General features: G+C 46.6%; 2 protein-coding genes across 5 annotated transcripts in view; one reads left to right on the top strand and one right to left on the bottom strand.

Moving 5' to 3' along the window:
• VDAC3 (voltage dependent anion channel 3) overlaps window positions 1-674 on the top strand; it is a 25,490-nt gene extending 24,816 nt beyond the window's left edge. For all 3 annotated transcript variants that reach the window (XM_074981766.1, XM_074981767.1, XM_074981769.1), the window contains one exon: window positions 178-674. In XM_074981766.1, the coding sequence (XP_074837867.1) occupies window positions 178-269 (92 nt within the window). In that variant the 3' untranslated portion in view covers window positions 270-674. The remainder of the gene's footprint in view (window positions 1-177) is intronic.
• Window positions 385-21,398, bottom strand: IKBKB (inhibitor of nuclear factor kappa B kinase subunit beta). 2 transcript variants are annotated; one of them, XM_074981764.1, is made up of 21 exons: window positions 21,126-21,398; window positions 20,648-20,742; window positions 18,949-19,066; window positions 18,096-18,165; window positions 14,002-14,090; window positions 12,447-12,536; window positions 11,841-11,965; window positions 11,127-11,234; window positions 10,683-10,812; window positions 8,173-8,367; window positions 7,792-7,906; window positions 7,299-7,422; window positions 6,754-6,905; window positions 6,570-6,631; window positions 5,523-5,632; window positions 5,209-5,258; window positions 4,612-4,711; window positions 3,570-3,717; window positions 2,894-3,021; window positions 1,657-1,747; window positions 385-1,418 (listed from the first exon to the last, which is right to left on the bottom strand). In XM_074981764.1, exons 1-21 carry the CDS (start codon window positions 21,225-21,227, stop codon window positions 1,350-1,352), a joined length of 2,271 nt encoding a protein of 756 aa, XP_074837865.1. In that variant the 5' UTR covers window positions 21,228-21,398; the 3' UTR covers window positions 385-1,349. The 2 variants fall into 2 exon arrangements, with proteins under 2 accessions (XP_074837865.1, XP_074837866.1); XM_074981765.1 differs by lacking the exons at window positions 20,648-20,742; window positions 21,126-21,398 and adding an exon at window positions 19,279-19,635.

Here is a 21,398-nt window from a genome sequence, read left to right as displayed (position 1 = left end):
TGGTACCTAAAATGAGACTTAATTTAAGTCCATACCTAGCTCAGACTACAGGTCAAGAGTGATGCACTTTGGCACAGATGTGTTATGAGCTCTTACTACATACTGAAAGTCTTTATTTTTGGTAGTCTGTGTGACTGACTTTTTATTTTAGTATCAAAGATTGCTTTGTTTTTGCAGGTGTGAAGCTGACACTTTCCGGTTTGGTTGATGGCAAGAACTTCAGCGCTGGTGGTCACAAAGTTGGGCTGGGCTTTGAGTTGGAGGCTTAATGCAGTTTTAAGTGGAACAGCAGCTCTGTTTCAGGAGATGGAGAGAAGAAATTGCCCAATATGTTTTGGCCTTAAAATTCTTCTGTGAAATTTCAAAAGTGTGAACTTTTTATTCTCTTCCACAGAATTGTAACCCCCATAAGGTGTAAACTCCTCAGAGAGATGCTTGAAGGTATGCATGGAAGTTGTAAAGGTTGTGCCACATTTCAGTTCCTCAGTGTTACTTTAAATTTGTTCCTGCAAGACTGCATAGCATTTCCTTACAAAGGAAAAGAAAATCCCAGCCCTCCCCCTTAACACTGCATGCCCTACACTTGATGACCTCTTATGAAATTGGTCTCTGTGCAGTAGTGAAAGCTTTGGTATTTCATCAAAGTGAAATAAATCAATCACATTTGGAACATAGCCCTTCTGTGTATTCCAGTTGCTGCTTCAGTAGCCTTTGTTCAAGGATTCCTTACTTAAAAGAGGTAACTTTAAGAATGGTGTGGTACTGGTTTTGAGGGTCAAAACTGAATCCCCTGCAGCAGTAGAAGGATGAATGAGTAGTAGGGATATTGGCTTAACTCTCAAACTGATACTTACTTACATAGTGAAAATATTTCTTTAAAATTTTTATTTAACATTCATTCAAATAGAGCAAACCAAAAGTTTACATTTCAGGTAGTTCGTTCCCATACAGGAAACAAGTAGGTAAGTACAGCTATTACACTTGAGAAAGTGCAGACCAGCAGTGGTAGACAAATCAGTGAATTTGGTGCTTTTCCATAAATATCAGGAAAAGTGTTTGGAGAGGATTACACAGTTTGATTTCTATCCGGGGGAAGTAGCATGGCAGGTGACAAGGCACCTTCAGCTGCTGTTTTCAGGTAAGAAATGCAGTCATACCCCTGTACACTTGAGGGGAAAACTGTAGCGACATCACTTAAAATGAGGCTGACTGTTTTTCCTTAAAAATAGAAATGTTGCAGTGTAACCACTGGATGGCAGTATACATGGCCAAAAGGATTTCATTTCTGTGTGCAGCACATTGTCATTCTTAAACTCCTTATGTAAAAAGTGAGCTGGCTGAAGTAGTTTTTACATCTGGGTTTGTTCTGGGTTATTTCTGTCATCCTCTTCAAGCTGCAACCAGCTCCAATCCAGAGACTAAAAGTGAAAGAGTGATTAGTTTGAGCATCATTTTCTTACACAAAACAAGCAAGCACTACTTACAGGTTTAAAAAAAAAAAGGTTTTAGTGTTTCTAGAAGTCCCTTGTTAGTTTAGTAACCCCATTTTAATTCGTGCATGTAGCATATTAGATCCAGCCCTTTGGCTTCAACAGTCTTGCTTAGCCACTATTTATCCCAGACGTATGCATGTGGTTTAAAGTGATAAGTTATTACCATAAAGCTCTGATCCTGATCCTTCATTGTGTCATGCATCACACTTTCTAACTGGCTGCAAAGATTTTGTGATTCCATCAGTAGTTCCTCACTGAAAACAAAAAGTTGCACAAATGATTACATTCAGTGGAAGTCCCAAGTGCTAGGAGGTACCATCCTCATTGCAGTAGCACATAACACACGTACTCAAGCCAGCACCAAACCCTGAATTCTGATGGCAAATACTCATTTTACTAAAATGGCATCCTCATGTGCTGCCACTGTCCATCTTTAGACTTACTGGTAAAGTGAAGTGTCCTGGGCATCAAGTGATGGAGTCCAGAAATCAAAGACTGGAAAGTTATGTAAGTGAGCAACCTATTGAGTTTTCACTTTTGCAGCTGAAGGCAGTTTAGAAAGCCAGAGGCACATTAAAGACCAACAGCTTTATTGGGACATAAGATCTGTGGGTAGAACCTTCTTTATCAGCAGATTTTACCCAGGAATGCTTGTGCTCAAATAAGGTGACAGTCTTATCTGCAAAAATGATACATCATAAGATAGCTACTCCTCTGCCCCAAATTCACAGTATCACTCAAAGATGTAAAATCGCTCTTGAACAGACTAAGTATAGTTCCAGCAGCCACCCTCCATTCATTACTACAGGGGGAATTCTGTTCCACTGCATATGTGCCCAATTAATGAGCCATGTATTTAAAAAATGTTTGTACAGAAAAAGCCTGCTACATTTCTGCCTCCTGCCCACCAGAATGCACTGTGGAAACAGCAGCTGTCAGCCAGCATGGAGTGCTGGGAGAAAGGTCAGATAGACCCACAAAGGCTAGTGGGGGAAGAAACTGGGGCAGGGGAGCCAGGAGCCCCATAATGGATACTTCCCCCCAAAAAAACCCTAGTCTATACTTTACCCACCAGTGGTTCTGGGAGATGCAGGAAATGTGTGTCTTGTAAGTTGAGTAAATTATTACTCAGTGTTCTGTGTTAATATGCCCATTAAGGAATCTCTTCAAATATTTGACATTTGTTACACACACACTGGCACTTGGAAATAAAGGACCAAAAATAATTGAAACTGATGAGTACACTTTTGACATAAAATGGTGTGCAGAATTTAAGCTCTTGGCCCAGACTTCCCCTAGGAGTAATGCCTAAGTCTTTGAGCTCTACAGTAGACGTGCCTAAAAATCAAAACTCCTTGTCAGCTAACAGTCAGTAGTACAACTATCATTTTTCACTTTACCTTTTCTTGATAGATTCTGGTAAATTGTAAGTTACAGCAGGGACTTGAGACAGCAGCTGACCAGGGTTACTAAGCCGTGACGCATTCATGCTCTCTGGGCTGCCACTGACAGGGCCACGTACCTTACTCTGCAGGGAAAAGGCAGGGTCAGAATGCTGCATGCACTTTTTTCTACATAAACTTATGTTCAGGAGCAAGTGCTGCCCTTCCTCTTTCAACTATTAATCAGAGGTAAGGGTATGGGGTTTGCTTTAATCCTAAACTAGGCCCAAATTTTTAAGCCACATTCAGAGGTAGGTCAGAACATGTTTTATCTCATGTCCTTTTAAAAGATGTGATCACAGACCTCTACAGTGGTTCTGATGACAACCACTGGAGCTGCCAAACTTTGAACTACAGTTTTATCATCTCCCCGCCCCACACCCTTAGTAGGTGACTGCCCTGGAAAATAATAAAATTATTTTATTGTGGGTGTGGGGCAGTGAGGGAAGAGGGTTTCCCCAACACAGGTGATGAAATACTTGCAGCTCCCCCCTAGCATTTCAAAAGAAGGGGTTCTAAAGCCAGCACAAACTCAAAGATAAACAAGTACAGCTACATTCAAGTTTCTGCCATCCAAAAAAAATAAATAAATCAATCTGGTTTAAGGGGACCCATTAACTGCTGTTTCACTCACACAAGCAATTTTCAGCAGGTTCCATAATTCTTTTTGTCGTTTTTCTTGAAGCCTGACAACTGTGTTCTCATCTTCATTCATCCGGTTCATTGCTTGTTCCACGCTGGGGAACAATTCCAGTGCCTTCTGCTTGCAAATTACAGTCTTACTGTAAAAAAAAAAAATAGGGTCAGATGAGCAGCTGCTCTGTGTTCAGTTAGAAACTCCATCAGCTCCAAAAGTTTAAAGAATCATGTTCCCCAGTTAGGAGTTAATCTGTGAAGTTGTCTAAATGCATCTCACTGAGTTACACAGGTTTAATCTCTCTAGTCTGGCACTTTCGGGACCTGATGGATGCTAAATGAGAGAATCAGCCAGACCACAGGTGGTCAATGTCCCCTAGCACATTACGAAACACTTCTACTGTTTACTAGGCTCTTAGGGGTAAATTAGAGCTAAACAACAGCACAACACAACTCAGGATTGGTGGCTGCGAACAAATGTTATGGGGCTATAGGAAACTTGGCCACACCTGATAGTGGTTAGTGCCTCATTAAAATCATGCTCGATTACAGATGTTGCCAGACTTGAGAGAGGTTCAAGTATATCCTCTCATTGTATTAAGAGCAACAGTAAGCAGCATTCCCTGTAAGCTGAGCACTCAGGCAGTTGTCTAGGAGAGTCAGGTGCCACCCCACTGATGAGCAGCATGCCCACAGCCACGCACGCCTGGCAGCATGTTTGTACTGGTGGTGCACATTAATTTTTTTCCATCCATGGGTAGAATAAATTGAGGGAACACTGACAACAAGCATTGTCTAGACCATGGGTGTCCAACCTTTTGGCTTGCCTGGGCTGCATTGAGTGAAGAGGAATTGTCTTGGGCTGCATATAAAATATAATATAGTTAATGTATATAAATCACATAATAATGTTAAAAGTTTATGATCTTGTGGGGCCGCATTCCTAGCTGTCCAGGGCCACATGCGGCCCGCGGGTTGGACACGCCTGGTCTAGACATTTCTTGTCTATCTTCCATAGAAAGGGAGGGCCTGGGACTCACCTGAGTTGAGCATAAATGAGACGGACTGTCTTTTCAAATGTCTGGATTGCCTGCAGGAGTAGTCGCACAATTTCCTGACTGTCACCGCTGGTCCTCTGGTCTAGAGAGATGACGAGGATCAAATGGTGTGAGGGCACAGAGAGTACAAGAACCCATCATGATTTCTGTAGCACTGTGTCCTGGACTCTGACACTTTGGAAAGAGGCCAGCTGGTAGAGGGCAGTCGCCCAGAGACTCTGCTCAGGGCTTGGTCTACAGCCACAGTGAGGAAGGGCTGCTTACAGCACATGCTTTCAGTAGTAGTAGTTTGGGGAGAAGGGTCCAAAACCATTTCATCCTGAAAAGGCAGTAGCTGATGGGAACAGTTAGGTAAGAGCAAAGTTGGCACTTCCAAGCAAGGAGGCCACCTCTTTCCCAGCCTAGTCATGACTAGGGCTAGCAATGCTCGTTTGGAACTGGAAGAGAGGAGACACACCATATGTGGTTGAAGTGTGGCCCACAAGCCTGGAATGGAGAATTCTCAGTGCTGTTTATTGCCCTTTCCAGTTAGTGGTCTCACAGAGCAGTAAGACAACAGTAACCACAGGTTTTTTCTACCTCTTGGCTTCTCCCTGAGTCGCCGGTAAAGTTCTCTGGCTTGTTCTTCCCTATGAAATAAAAGGCACTGATGTTTCTGTGGAACCCAAATTGTGATTATCCCCTTAAACTCTCACAAAGCCTTTGCATGCCTGACTATGCAGTCACCAGACAAATGAATCATGGCAGCACTCCACTGCTGGCTTTTTGACAGGCCCTGCCAACCCAGTTTGTGGGCTAGACTGATGAGCAGGTACTGCAGCTTGTCAACATTCACAAAGGAGCCATAGTGCTAGAAATGCTGGCACCAGAGGCCAAAGAGGGTTCCAACTTACAAATCCTCCAGTGTGCCCCCTTGCTTCCGCCCTAGTGGGCTTCTCTGCAGGTCCACAATGTCTGCCTGCAGGGCCATCATCCTCTTCACCAGCTGATCCACATCCTCCTCCTGAGGGAAGGAGCAACAGTTAATAGCATAATCTGCAGACTGAGGGACTCAGGCTCTAGTTAGCTGTAAATGGAACAGGACCTGCTTTCCCTTTCCAGCCACACTCCTAGAGTCTTAGACAGAAAAGTAGAAATAAAGCCTGAGAGGTATTTCCCTTTGATACAAGTAGATTGATTTGGTCCTCTCACACTTGCCCTGGCTAATGATCTTGCTGCTCAGGTTGTGGTGAAGAGATGCTGTTGGTTCACATGCTATGGTGAACCTGCAGCTAGTGACAGAAAGGAGAACAATTTCCTTCAGCTGCTCTGAAGGACTACGTAATTCTCACCTCACCCACCAACACCCTTACCCCTCAGAAAGCAGCATCCCAGTGCTCACATCCAGTGTCTATCACTGCCCCATACTTAGGCAGAAACCTTTTGCTCCTCTCCATTCTGGGGAAATATGGCACATGGGCAGGTAGGACAGTGCCCAAGGAAATCCCTTGGCAGTAGGCCTCTGCTCCATGAGACAGAGCCCAGCTATTAGAAGCAAACAGTCATATTTCAAAGACCATATCAAGTTTGCCTGTCTCAGTCACAGGATTTGGGAGCAGAATCCCCACTGCCAGACAACCCTTTCCTCCTTTTAAACCTCTAATTAGCCACATCTTCTTGTTACCCTGGTGACTGTCCAACTGGCAATGATTGCCTTTTGGGCATGCTACTTGTTTACGCATTAGAAATCCTCTCATCATCTCCTCCATGTTTTTGTCCCCTGGCCTGCCCCACACATGAAAGACTACACAGGCCAGTGGGCAAGGGAAGACTGATGCAGCCTAAAACAAGAGACAGGCTTCATGTACCAGATCAATCTAGCCAGTGAGTAAAAGGTGCACAGCAGCAGCTGAAAGGCTCCCCTTCCAAGCAAGGAGTTAAACCTATATCTGGAAACTTACCCGCCCACAAAGTTCCACAGCCTGCTCCATCTCCCTCCAGGCAAACAACAGCTTCTCAGACGCTAAACAAAAGAAGAAGCAAGTCCATTATTCTGTGCTGCATGAGAGGAAAGGAAGCTACCGTGCCAGGATTGTGGGGGAGTAGACTGAGGACTCCCCAGCACAGCACAGAGGCTGTACTCACCAATTCCAAACTCTATCTGCTCACTGTACTTCTCCAGGTCAATCTGGATGCTGGTTTTAAAGAAATCCAGCTTTGCCTTCAGCTGTTGGGAGAGGGAAGCCATGGAATTCTTCATCTTGGAGAGATTGCTATTATAACGCAGCAGATTCATCCTGTGGGGGGGAAGTGAGAAGGGTCACAGCGTCCAGCCCCATAGGAGCTGCACAGTGTTCCAGCTCACCCTACACTTGACTCTCTGGTGTGAGTGGCTCTGAAAGCTAAGACCCCAGTGTTCTCCTGCTGACTCATGATCAGCCCATGTTTACCTCTGTCACCAAGGCAAACAAATAGGGCTGAGAATAGTGGACATAGCACAAAGACACCAGAATTAGAGGCCACAGCTCATAGCTCTCCATCAATAGTTAATAAGTCCACCTTCATCAAGAACTTCCCTGACCAGATGTGTGCGTCACTTCTGCACCACCAAAGGACAGGTTTCTTTTTCTATCTCCCTCTAAGCAGGAGGCCTAATGGACCCAACTATTCCCAAAGGTACCCCACTGTACATGGCTGCTCGCTGCCCCTGCTGCAGCAGGTTACAGTCCTCCTTCAGCGTCCGAATCGTGTGCCACACCTGACCCCACACCTTGCGCAGCTGGAAGAACGACAGATTCTTCTTCGGATCTTGAACTGGAAACAGAGAGAAAGTTGTTAAAAGAAAGCCTGATGGGAGCAGTGCCGCAGGGTAGGAGTTACACCCTGTCTAAGCCTGAGACATGGCAACACCTTGTCCTGAACCTCGCCAGACGAGTCTCTGTGCCCATCCCATTCCATCTGGGCCTAGAAAGGCCATTTCACGACAACTGGCCACAGTCTGAGTGTCACGACAGATTCTCCTCTACCTCAATTAAATCACTCCTCAGCCTGAAGGCTGTGACATCTGCTTTGCTGCCTACCTTACACCCAAGAGCAGACATCTGCCCCCTGCAGCTCACATATACAGCAAGCTCTTTGCACTGATTCCCCCCGAAATAATTCATGCCCTGGTGAAGTCCTTACGGATGCAGTCAACACTTTCTGGATGAGGCCGCAGGAAGATCTGCCTCTCATAGGCAACTTTACGGTTGTCAAAGAGGAAGAGGATGTCTGTGTCCGTGGCTGTAGCGTCATTCACCTGCAGAGATGAAACTCAGCTCAGTACTCTCATGCAATATTCCCACAACAGCCTCCACTGAAATAATGCAGAGCCAGCCATTCATTAGAAGAGGACAGAACCAGCTGGTTTATCATGGCACAGAACAGTGTGAGCAGCAGGAATGAGTGTTGTTCTGCTTCAGTGAAAACAAGGGTGGGGTGCAAGGATGGACTAGGCCCTCAGCATGCAAGTGCCAGCAAGTACACACTTAGCTAGTGGTGTTCAGCTTTCAGACCCAGGCTCACCTTGCTGTCAGCCAGACACTGAATAGCCAATTTCTGAGGGCACAGTGCAAGCCCTGCCTCCTGCAGCAGCTCCTGCTCCTGCTCCGGAATACCAGTGTCTGACTGAATCCTATTCTTCACAGACTGCAAGCTTTCCTCTTCTGTCACAGGGTACAGGTGCAGAGTGCCCGTAACCATGTTTAGGACACGAACTAGCTGCAAGAAAAGAAGTGTGACATGGGAAGAAGCCAGGGCATGGAGATCACAGCTGAGCAGAGATGCCAGTACTCAGACCAGGCAATGGAGAAGGAGAACACCACATCCGTATGACCACCTTAGGGCTGCTTTGCAACATCACGCCAAGGTCACTGACCTGCATCCAAACTCCATCAGAAGGGAGACCACGTGACACAGAAAACAGGACCAGCACCTCCCTGCCGCCAGCGTGAGAGAGGCACCAACACCCATAACAGACAGGAAAAGCCCTTGATCAGTGAATGTTTCTCCTCAGTTGGCTAGGGGGGAGCCAAAGTCCTTCCACATGTCAAACATACCCCATCCCACCTAATCCATTGCTAATTTTCCCTTGGTCATTTTCCCAAGTACTTTTCCTTTGATTGTTACCAAGTGACAGCTTCCAGTAAGTCTAGGTCCCCTTGTGGCTTCAAAAACCTCAGAACGGATTGCTAAGTCACCATGGGAAGAAAATCCAAGGGTGAAACAAGTTCAGGAAAACTGGCAGTTTCCTCAAGAAGACACTACTAAATGCATAACTACAAACTATTGGGATATGAAAGAAAAATGGGAGGAATATTAAAGAGGGCACTGACTCCATCAGAAGTCTCTAAAATTACTTGAAATAAAAAAAGGAGTATTATAAAAAAAAAAAGTGGAAGCACGGACAAAATGCTAAATAAGGGGTACAGAGAATAGCACAAGTGCGTAGGAACAAAAGCACAATTGCAAATAGCTACCGTAGAAATTAAAAAAAGGGATAGTGTAGATTCTGTACGTAGTGGGGAAAGAAAGCTAGTAACAGATGACAGCAAGAAGGCTAAAGAACTGAATGCCTGTTTCACTTCAGTCTTCATTAGGGAAATGTAGCTTAGATGAAGTTACTATAAGAGAGGTGCATAAACAGCAGAGAGACAGTATTCAAAAAAGTTATCAATGGTTTGCTGTCAAATGGGGAGGTCATATCTAGTGAATTCACACTGCAGAGGGTCAATCCTAGGTCCAGTACTGTTCAGTATTTTACTTGGATGCTAGAGTGAGCCGTCTGTTTACGGAATTTGTGGATTACATCAAGATGGAATGGGTTTAAAGCACTTTCAAGGAAGGGATTAGAATTCAAAATCGTCTTGACAAATTAGTCTGAAATACACAAAATGAAATTCAATAGCAGTAAGCTCAAAAATATTTCACTTAGTAGGAAAATAAATGCACAATTACAGAACAGGGAATAACTAGTTACATAGTACTACCCTGTGAATTATTCTAGACCATAAATTACGTATCAACAATGTGATGCAGTTACAAAATTGTGGACTGTATTAACAGGAGTATCAAAGTAATTGTCCCAGTGCATTTGGCACTGGAAAGGTCCAAGCTGAGCTACTGGATCCAATTCTGGCTGCCACACTTTAGTAAAGATGTGGACAAACTGGAGAAAGTCCAGGAGAGCAACAACGATTACATAAGGTTTAGAAAACCTGACTTAGGTGGAGAGGTTAACAAACTGGGTAGATTTAATTTTGAGACCAAAGACGACTTGGAGGAACTTGATACAGTCTTCAAATATGTTAAGAGCTGTTACACAGAGGATGTTGGCAAATTATTCTCCATGTGCACTGAAAGTAGGAGAAGTAATAATGGTCTTATCTGCAGCAAGGGGAGACTGAAGTTGGATATTAGGAAAAATGTTCTCTCAGGGTGGTGAAACACTGGTACAGGCTTCCAAGTGAGGCTGTGGAACCCATCACGCGAGATGTTTAAGAACAGGTTTGACAAGCACCTGTCAGGGATAGTCTGCGTTTACTTGATCCTGCCTCAACACCAAGGAATGGACTTGACAGTCCTACATTTCTGAAGGTGACAGAAGGACCAGATTGTACAGATTGTTTATTCAGGCTCTCACACAGCAACACAGGCCAGTACCGAAGGAGCTTCCCAACTTGGGGCCTCTCCATCTTTGTGTCACAACTCTTCGCTCTACTAGACAACTGTGTGATGCCACCCCAAATGAAGAGCTGATCTGCGGCGTATAACAGTACCATCTGTGGCACCCACTGATAAAAGAACTGTGTGAGAGTTAAGTAGGATTACTGTTATTTAGTACCAGAAACTCACTCTTGCTGACACACTTGCTCAGACCAGAGCTTTTCCTTCTTACAAACCAGACTCTCCCATCTTAACAGGATTTCCTCACATCCTTCCCTAGCCCCAAGACTCAGGCATCCCTCTCACAGGCTAACATAAGCATCACTCTCTGGACACTGATCTGTCTAGGAAATTCCAGTCCCAAGACTCACCTTTAGGTTCAGTATATCATCCAATGCCTTGAAACAGCCATTGGGCCCATAAACAGGGTCAGTCCCTCTCTGCCGTGGATGCCACATTAACATGAGCTGCAGCCATTTCTCCATCCGCTCAGCCAAAATGCTATGGGGAAGAAACCAGAGAAGATAGATGTGTTTCAACTGGACCTACCACTTGGCATCTAAAAGAGATCCAAAGCTCAGACCTCCCTCTAATCTCTTAGCCGGAGAACAGGGAAAGGAGCATGGAACTTCGAACAGCAGGCTAAAAGAGTGCTCCTGTTTTCACCTATGGAAACTTCAGCCTGATGGTATCACGTGCACTGAGCATTACACTTCTCATCAGATCAGCATGGTAATATAAACAAACCCCTTCCTGCTCCCAGGAGGAAACACCTCCCCTTATCCCCATGAGTGCATTTGGGTTGTATGCCTCACCTGTTTAAATTATTAGGATATGGTAAACTGCTAGAAAATTTCACTTCTCCAGCCAAGTCTTCACAGACAACAATATCCTTCTCGCTCTTCTGTCGTACTTTTGTGTGCCTGAAGAGTTCGAGCCATACATTGACAAAGTAAAGATTCTGTGATCCCTCTGCATGCTCAGAACTGCACCTCTCCCTTCCCAGGACACACATTAGCCTCCTCTAAGCTATTTCCCAATGCAGAGGTGCTGCTCAAAAATACAGGTTTACAAAACCTGTCCCAGGTAACTTAACCGCAACCCCCCTGCAAAACATCCAACCGGCATAAAACCTGAGAGCAGATACACTGATGGTGCTCCAGGTTAACTGTTTGCTCAAAGAGACTCAATCCCAATGGTCCCATAAATAAGCTAGTCTGTCCCAAAGAGGAAGGGAAGATTACCGGAGAGTGTTGAGTTGGCTGCCATGTTAAGGGATCAACTCCCCATCCTAATGTGAGGGGTGAGATACTAATTCTACCAGTCCTTGCACCACCCAGGCTACATGACAGCCAAGAGTTTGAAGCCAGGAAAACTCTCACAATGCTCAAGTTCAAATCCCTAGTAGGCCATGATTTAGAGAAAGGTTAATTCTAAAATTGAGAGGCCCTTCTCTAAACACCACAAAAACAGGAGAGTGGTTTGGATCCCAGAGACTTCTTCCCCCCATGTGGTCCCCAATTACTCACCACTGCACAGGCTGCCAGTTGGGCAGAAATGGTCTGAAACCTGTTATGCATTCAAACGCCAGAGTGCCGAAACTCCAGTAATCCACCGTTACTGTATATTTCTGCTGTTCCAGCAGCTCCGGAGCCTGGACCAGCCAACACAGATTAAAGATTACACCACTCTTCTCCTAGAACCTCAACTGCATTTGTCTTCTAGGCTGTTCATGCATTGCCATGGAAAGATCATGCAAAGTGATCTACTGCCCATGGCGAGGGAGGCCGAGGTGCCGGTACTCAGTACCAGCAAGTACCAGCACAGAAAAAGCACTGGTTCTATCACTCGGGACCCTTAATGCCTCTGAGCCAGTCCTATGTGTTAACAGCACTCATACCCTCTACACAACAGAAAGTTAGCAATAAAACATGAAAATCCAAACACTGATAAAGAGCAACAATGCAGTCGGTTCTTTTACTTCAATACCTTTATCCCAAACACATCCATGCTTGTATGGTTGGGACTTCTCTCTCCCCACCACTCCCAGCCATCTTACATTGCCTGCTCCCTCCTGCTGCTCTGCCCCAGAGACCTTGCTGGTCACACCAGACAAAGCTCAATACACTCCTTACCAGGTACTGCAGTGTCCCAACGAAGGAAGTGCACAGACTGCCCTGGTCCAACTCCTTAGCATAGCCCAGGTCAATGATCTTGTGTATTAACTAAGGGAGAGGCAGCAGGGAGTAAGAGCACTGAAAACACATTCTGTAATGAGGGCAAGCACTTCTGCTGGGCAAAAGACAGTGCTGGGCTCTTGCCTGGCCTGAGATACAGCAGCTCCCAGGGTTGTTACGAGCCAGAGATACTATTGCTGGCTTACAACATAGCCCAGTCTGACTGGAGAGAGTTTCCTAGGAGAGAGATCATTGGCCTTTGAAAAGGAGTTTATTTCTATTTCCTATGGGGGTGGTCACTGCTCCCTTGAAGAGAAGAAAGAGAAATGGCCAACCTGTGCCTCTGCTGGCACAACACTGCCATAGCCATCAAGTGTGGGGAATACTCACATGGGCAGAGCCCTTACAGGAACCTTCCTTAGTTACTCTAGTGTATGTTGAGATTCAACCTGACCCCAGGCTCAGAAGAGCATGGAGATGGCTTAACACTGCTTTGAACCTGACGTGTCACGTGCGATCCCTGCAGTGCCCTGAATGGGAAGCACAGAATACTAAAACTGGAAGGGACTCAAGAGGTTATCAAGTCAAGTCCCCTACCCTCACAGGAAAGCGAGGTCTAAATAATCCTGCTTGGACTGGCAGTCCGCAGCAGTAAAACTGCCCAGCCACATATCTCGTCACACAACCAGGACTCGTTACGGAGGGTATTTAATGCCTCCTGGGATTTGTTTCTGCACAACAGTAAAGCATCACAGAGGCAGCGATAGCTGGTATCTGTCTGTATACCAGGAAAACTCCATCCATTCCCCCTCCAGGCAATTTCCACACAAATCTGACTGCACAGATTTTCAGAAATAATTTATTTCGATGTTCTAACATTGAAATAAGTTATTTCTGAAAAGGGTTTGCACTGCCAGAGCATTTTGAAATTGAGCGTTCACACTAGAGACCAATTCTGAAATAAGAGCAATGATGGGATGCCTCCCTGCAGGCCAATTAAGCCACAATTACCTCTGCTTAGCACGCACAGTCAATTTTGAATGTGAAAGGGAAGTGAGGTTGGCAAAAGTAATTCATTTTAGTGGAGTTACTATTTTGAGTTAAAAGCCCTGTTACTCCAAAGTAACAAGCTTTGTCAGGAGGACGCAAGGTCACCCTCTGGGGAAAAAGGTTTTTGGTTTTTTTTCCACAAAATAACCCCCGTGTAGACAAGCCCTGAGTCTCACGTGGGTGGAGTCAACTCCGCTCAGCCTCACTTCCCAATCTGTAAGGGGGTGGGGGAAGAGAAGGATACAGCTCATGGTACATGGACATTGAGAGAAATTACTAGCAATCTGGATAAATATCCAGGATTACAAGATGCACCCACCACCACCTTTCAGACAGTATCTCGCTCAGACAGGGCTAGTCATTTCAGCTTGGGAGCGCTCTTCAACTCCTAGTGATTCACTTTGTCACACACGCCCTTTCACGTTTCCTCCCTTACTCTCCGAAATCCCCAGCTGCTGCTCACCCTTTGTTCTCCTTGCTGTAGGACAATGTTCTCAGGTTTCAGGTCTCTGTGGATGATCCTGTTCTCATGAAGGTACCTGAGAGCAGAGGCTGAGAAGCAGAGAGAGAGCCCGCTGTTACTCAGCACAACCAACATCTCCCAGCACTACTCTAAAGGGTCTAAGGCTGCATGCACGCGGCAAGCAGGACTCAGAGGGAAGACATGCTCGGGGATGCAGTGCAATGAGAAGGTCTGGCCCTGATACCACATGCAAAATGCTATACCCTGAAGTAGGAAGGGCAGGGGGTGGGTGCTGCTTCTCAACTAGGGAGCAGAGTGTGTTTTGTTGGCAGCAGCTCTCTTTGCGGACATGAAAGGTTCATCCGCTCCATGGAAAACCCTCACTAACCCCAGCCGTAGCCCAGTCTAGCGTCTCCTGGCATCCCCACAGAAGACAGATACCAAAGGGAGCTCCAGCAGAGGAAATGAGGCAGCCAGGTGGGAGTGAGGCCAGCAGCCACTGTGTCAGGTCAGGTCTGCATTGTAGTTCCTTCTTGGGCTGGCTGCCGTCCTCTCAACCAGGGACTGCTTCTACCCCTAACAGCTGGCATTTGAACCTTCTTGCCTCACAGCTGCCAAGGGCGGAAGATGACCTGGGGACAGTCATGTCTGGCGGGTATATATACATACCACCTATACTCACCCAACAGGATCAGCCCAGGATATGGAGTGACACAAAGAAGTGGGGAAGGTGTCTCCGCTCCACCTCTTTGTGCAAAGAGAAACTAACGCTGGATGGAGAACTGGGACTAAAGCCTGGATTTTTCATGCTTATCCACTCCAATCCCTGAGCGAAATCCTGCAGCCATTAGGTGTGGACACAGCTTGCTCCAACTGTCTATAAGGAAGGGGCTAGGAACATTTTGCTAGCCTGCAGCACCATTTCCCAGCAGTGACTTAAAGGGACTCTTTTCCCGCTCCCTCCACATCACAGAGCACAGAAGAGAATCCAAGGTCCCCAGCTTCCCCTACAAGCATCAGTCTACCCAACCTGACTTTAGGGAGAATCCTTTGGGCACTGACTAATCCCCAGCATGGTCACATGCAGGGTTTTAGATGGGTCATAAGCAGTACTGCACCAGAAGGGGGAAACATTGCTAACTACCCAGGGTCAGAGCCTGGGATTATCAGACCTGAAGTTGCTCCCTTCACTGCTTGTGCTCTCAGCATGACTACACCCACTGCTGTTGCCAGCGTCGCCCTGGGCCAAGAACAAGCTCAGGAGAGGCCAAAAGAAGCTGTCCCTGAGCCAGAGGTACTCAGAGTGAGGGGCAGGAATAAGTTCTGTCCAGCTTTTGTGGCCCCCTGGAAGAGCAACTTGCTGATGCTCTTGCTCATTTCCCAGCCGACACCAGCTTAGCAGGCATGGCTTAAACACTACGCAAGAGCCATAAACACCTCATTTCATGCCAGCCATCTCATGACTGTAACACAGAAAGCCCCCTCACAACAAGACACTTCCCCACAAAGTTACAGATTAACAGTGCATCAGAGCTGCCACTGGAGCTTCTACTAGCACAGCTCACGCGGCTTGAGCCATTCCACAAGTGAGCTAGTGAGAGAAAGTTACACCTTGGCACCATTGCTGGAATGGCCTCATGTGCTTCAAGGGGCAAACCAAGGTCCTGGTTCTAACCTGGAGAGCTCCCTGTGGATGGGCACCTGGCTGCCCGGAGATGGCTACTTCCAACACTTCACCACAACAGCTGAGATCTCTGAGGTGCACCTGCCCATAGTCCCTAAATACTCGTGCCTGAGGAGCAGAAACTGGTTGTGCTGGGGGTGAGCTATGTTTGGGAAATGGGGTCTGTTCAAACAACAAGTGCTATCATGTCGGTCTACATTCTCATCTATCTCAGATGACAGGATGATGATGTAAGTCAGTGCAGAAGTTAGGGGCCTGCCCGCGCCCTGATGATGGGCTGCATCCGGGAATCCCTACAAGGAATACTAGTTGGAACTTTCTCAACCTGCATGGCACCTCCCAGGAAAGCTTTTTGCTGGGAAAGGAAACATGTTACTTTCCACATCCCAGTGTCAAAGAGACAAGTCAGAGAGGCCATTTCCCTTCTAGGGAGGCTTGCTGAGGAAGGCAGGAAGGAGAGTGGTATGAGACACTTATATAAAGTGAACACTCCCAGGGTCACTGACTGATTTTCCCCAGCTGGCAAGGACTCATGGTTCTGAAATAGCTTCTTCCAAAGCGGGGAGCGTGGCAGGCCCTCCGGCCACCAAGAAACTTTAGGCAGACTCAAAGAATATGAGAAGTAACTATCAAAAGCCATTAACAGCAAAATCCTTTGTAAGTAGATAAGAAGCAGAAAACCTGCAAAATAGTCAGTGGGAGCACTAGATCATTGAAGTAGTGAAGGAGCACTCAAGGAAGAAAAGGCCATTGAGGAGAAGCTGAAGGAATGCATCAGTCTTCACTGCAGACTATGTAACCAAGATTCTTACGAGGGAGATACCCAGACCTGAACTACTCTTTTTAGGCAATGAATCTGAGGAACTGTTCCAAACAAAAGTGTCAGTACAGAAAGAAACTGATACAATAAACAGTATTAAATCATCAGGACCAGATGGCATTCACCCAACAGTTCTGAGGGAACTCAAATATGAAATTGCAGAACTACTAACTGTAGTATGTAACCTATTGTTTTAATCAGCCTCCATGCCCGAAGTCTGGCAGACAGCTAATGAAATGATGTTTTTTTTTAAAAAGGCTCCAGAGGTTGAAATTGTTAACAGAATTTTCAGATACTTCAGTGAACATGATTTGTTGGGAAGAATCAGCATGGCTTTTGTAAAGGGAAATCATGCCTCACCAATCTATCAATTCTTTCAGGTTGTCAAATATGTAGGCAGAGGTGATTCAGTGAATACAGTGCATTTAGATGTTCAGACAGCTTTTGACAAGACCTCTCATGGCTCTAGAGCCAGAGATAGTCATGAGAGACTAAAAGAAAGGTCTTATCATGGATCACTAACTGGTTACAGGACAGAAAACAAAGGATAGGCATAAATGGCCTGTTTCAATAGTGGGAGGAGGTAAATAGTGTCCCTCCACTTGAATCTGTACTGGGACCTGTGCTGTTCAGATACTCAAACGATTTGGGAAAAGAGGTAAACGGTGAAGTGGCAGTTTGCTGACAATACAGAACTACTCAAGGTAGCAAAGTCTAAAGCTGCAAAGAGTTACAAAGGGATCTCACTGAACATCAAAATAGCAGTTAAAGCTCAGTGTTGATCAATGCAAAGGGGCAGGCGTAATACTAGCTATACATACTAAGTGATGGGATCTAAATTAGTGTTACCACTCAAGGAAAAAATCTTGTAGGTGTTTTCAGAAACTTACAACAGCAGTTGAAAAAGCTAACAGAATTAGGAAAGGAATCAATGAGAATACAGTAAATGTAATACTGCTATACAAGAGCTCTCATGCCTTGAAACAATGCAGTTCTGGTCACCCAACCTCACAAAAGATACATGATATTTCAAAAAACGTACCGAGAAGGACAAGAAGAATTGATGAAGGAAATGTAACAGAGATTAAAAAGGTTGGGACTGTTCAGCTTGGCCAAAAGATGACTACTGGGGGATACGATAGTCTATAAAAATCACAAATGGTGTAGAGAAAGTGAATAAGGAAGTGTTGTTTATCTCTTCCCTGGCTCTTGTGTTACATGATCACCCAATGAAATTCGTAGGTAACAGGTTTAGAGCATACATGACGAAGTCTTTCTTGACACAATGCAGTTAACTTGTGGAATCATTGCTTGGGGATGTTGTAAAGGTCAAAACTGGGTTAAAAAGAGTTAAGATACATTCAAGTAGTCGATCAACAGCTCTTAGCCAAGATGGTCAGGGATGCTACCCTCTGCTCTGCTCTAGGAGTCCCTAAATGTCTACCTGCAAGCTGCAAGGTCAGGATGACAGGGGCTGGATAACTGCCCCGTTCTGTTCACTCCCTTCACAGCATGTGGTACCAGCCACTGTTGGAAAATAGGACACTTGAGCTATATGGGCCCACTATGACCACTCTTATGTTCACTTACCAATGTCAGAGAGCAAGATGAGAATGGCCCCCTCCCGTAAGCCACAGCAGTTCTCAAACTGGTTCAAGTACTACAAAAGACCAAAACAAAGTGTAAACTATCTCCTCTGTGCCCCAGTCCTGAGTTTGGACCCCAATCCTGCAAACAGTCATGCATGCGAGTAATTCTGCAGAATTCAGCAGCATTACTCACACGTGGAAGTGTTTACAGGATCAGGTCTTTAAAAGTAGTAAAACAATTTTAAATACCATTTTCATCTCCATAGATTGAGAAATTTATCATCATCATCTCCACCAACTCCTCCAGGAGGACAAGCCCCCTCCACAACCACCTCCTCCTCCGCTCAGCCAACCAAAGGCCAGATTCCCTAATTACAGCTCTGTGCTTTGAGCACTATCTGCATTTGAGCTTTTAATGAAAGTTACAGAAACAATATCAAGGCAAAATAAATAAACAGTTCTTTTTCCTGCTGACAGATGGGAGCTTATCACTTCTGGACAGAGGTTCACCCACTGGCCTGGCCTGTTCTGGGCCATAGTCACATCCTGTTGTCCATATCTGACACATCCTTTGCTCTTTGCTTGTGTATCCTACAGACGCACATTTGCTCACTGCCAGCGGAAATGGAAAGTGTCTAATAAAAATCCAGAAAAAGGATGAAAAACCCATCTGGTACCAACCCTGCCACTTGCTGACAGGAGGCACAAGCAAGCACAGCCCCAGATCAAGATTATGTGGCAGTGGCTGGGGAAATCCCACTGAATCACCACAGCTGAGTTTCTTCAAAAGAAACCCTATGCTTTCACCCTGTAGCTGTCACTGCCCTGCCAAGATCATCAGCCCAGTATCTCACCTTGCGAAGGTCTCCACCCTGGCAGTATTCCATGGCCAGCAGAGGTAAGTCAGTGGGTGCAAGGTTCTGCATACCTTCAGGGACATCCCGGGCAGCCACCACATTGGGATGATTCAGTCTGAGCAAAGGAAATGAGGAAGGCATATGAGATCACTGGAATTAACTCATCTCAGCCTCCTCCCAGGGATGATGTAAAGGGCCAGTATCCTGAAAAGTGATCATCCAAATGACAGCTTTACAGTCACACACACAGACGGGTATTAGAGAAGGTCCCAATGGGACATTAACCCCTCAGACACAGAACCAGTGCATTTCAAAAGCTTCCTTCACCTGCTCAATCCACTCTCCCCATCCAGGACAAGGGCTCACTTGTCTCAGTTTCCCCATCTCTTCAAGAAGCCTGCTCCTAGCTCCATGAGAAGTCAGGTCTGCTTTCAGCTCATTGCAGCCTGCATACAGTGGGTGTCACCTGGTGTCTTTGGGACTGATTCAGCAGGAATACAAATGGTGGGGGAAGTTAGTCTAGAAACTGCACATGTAACAAAAAGCCACGTAACCTGCAATGATAGCACTTTGAGTGCACGTGCAGGACACTTGAAGACAGGACAAGAACAACAACAACAAATAGGAAGTTGCTTCATGAAGCCGCTCACTAGCATGTAGCATTCCCAGCCTCCAGGGACAGCAATGGGCCCCAAATGCAGCAGTGGAGCAGAATTGATCTGGGTGCAAGTTACAGGACTTAGCCTAAGAGAAGGCGTGAAAGTATCGTTCACTTCCCCAGAAATGTGACTTGCATTCAGCACACAACATTCCCATATTACTGAATCGGGCTCTCAGACGGAAACTGAAGAGCATTGCATGCAGAAGGGTTTGTCATACTCATCACAAGCACTACAGGTAGCCCATGGGTGACATAGGTGACAGGTGGAACAGCCAGTCTCTCATTACTTTGTCCGCCAATTAGGCTAACTGCCAATGCATCAACTTTTGCTGACTGGTAAACAAGACAGCATGACATCAAAAATCAAACATGCACATAAAGTGCTTAAATTATATTACTAAGCCTTTTCATTTGGACTAATTCAATCTGTCTCCTTTTCCACACCTTTTACCCCATCAACATTATAAAAGTTATTTGTGACCTTTCATCAGCTTTCATTCACTTTTTACACCTGAGCTCACATTTAAGCTAAATCTGTAGGTACAATTATCACAAAAAACTCTCAAACAGCATGAGCACTTTTGTTTCCCCACAATCTCTGCAGAAACAGCAGCAAATCACTAAATCTTGTTTCACATCACTCTGTATCAGAGGGGTAGCCATGTTAGCCCATATCCACACAAAAAAGAGAAGTCAAGTGGCACTTTGTAGACTAACAGATATTTTTGGAGCATCAGCTTTCACGGGCAAAGACCCGCTTCGGCGGATGCATGGCATTACGTCACTGATGATGCTTATGCACAAAAAGGGAAGGAAGTAAATGAAACTCAGCAGCACTGACTTTGCAGAAGACATGCTCCCCAGTGCAGACCAGTCAATGGAGCAGACATGTCAGGAAACAGACATAATCTTGGAAGTGCTTGACAGTGGCCACACCTTCTCTACCACCCCTCCCCATGGATTCACTCTTCCCCAGGGGGATCTAGCCCCACTCAGCTGGAGACACCAAGGCCGCGGAATCAGACAAGCGCTCACCTTTTCATGATCTGTATCTCCAAACACCATCTCTCCCGATTGCGGAGACTCAGCTCCTGACGACACTGTTTGATAGCAATCTGCTCCCCCGTTTCCTGCAGGGGCGCAGAGAGCGGGGAGAGGAAAATTCATTTCCCCCAGGATGTATGGCGAGGGCCCACGGAAGACGCAGCAGCCCCCAACCTCAAAGGCTACATGGGGTCTTCTTCAAGCTCCCGCCCCCCGCGCGGAAGAGGCACTGTTGGTGCCCAGGTGGCGGCCTGGAAGAAGACCCCCCCGCCCCCACGCCCTAACAGCGGCCGCGTGCCCAGAGCGCTGGCCAGCGCCCAGCCAGGGGCGTCGCCCGCTTATCGCGCAGCTGGGCCGAGGCCAGAGCCCCACAGAGCGGCCCTGCTCCCGGCCCGGCCCCCCGCGGCGACGCCACAGGCGGCAGCCATTGGCTCGGCTGCCCGCGTGGGCGGCGAGGGCCCGGCCCTACCTTGTTGTGCCACCTCAGGACGTTTCCGAATCCCCCCGTGCCGAGCCTCTCCTTCATCTCCCAGGGCCCGCAGGCCGGGCTGGGCAGCGGCGGCCGGCTCATGGCTGGGGCAGCACGCGGGGGTGCGCGCAGTGCTCAGGGGCCCGGGGAGCCGGGCCCGCCCGGCGGCACCCCTCACCTGCTGCCGGAAGAGCCGGGCGCTGCCGGGTCTCTGGCCCGCCCGCGGCAGGGACTCAGCGGCCGCCGCCGCCGCCGCGCTTCCTGCTCGCGGGC

The sequence above is a fragment of the Carettochelys insculpta genome, chromosome 31 (genome assembly GCF_033958435.1).
Source record: "Carettochelys insculpta isolate YL-2023 chromosome 31, ASM3395843v1, whole genome shotgun sequence".
Taxonomy (NCBI): domain Eukaryota; kingdom Metazoa; phylum Chordata; order Testudines; family Carettochelyidae; genus Carettochelys; species Carettochelys insculpta.
This window is presented reverse-complemented; position numbering and strand designations above follow the sequence as displayed.

Excerpts from the sequence above, each read along its gene's own strand:
- IKBKB (XM_074981764.1), bottom strand. The coding sequence starts at position 21,227 with ATGAGCCGGCCGCCGCTGCCCAGCCCGGCCTGCGGGCCCTGGGAGATG. Across the intron at positions 3,718-4,611 it reads CTCATTTATGCTCAACTCAG|TAAGACTGTAATTTGCAAGC; the intron begins GTGAGTCCCAGG and ends TTTTTTTTACAG. Across the intron at positions 1,419-1,656 it reads ATCAGGATCAGAGCTTTATG|TCTCTGGATTGGAGCTGGTT; the intron begins GTAATAACTTAT and ends TTTCACTTTTAG.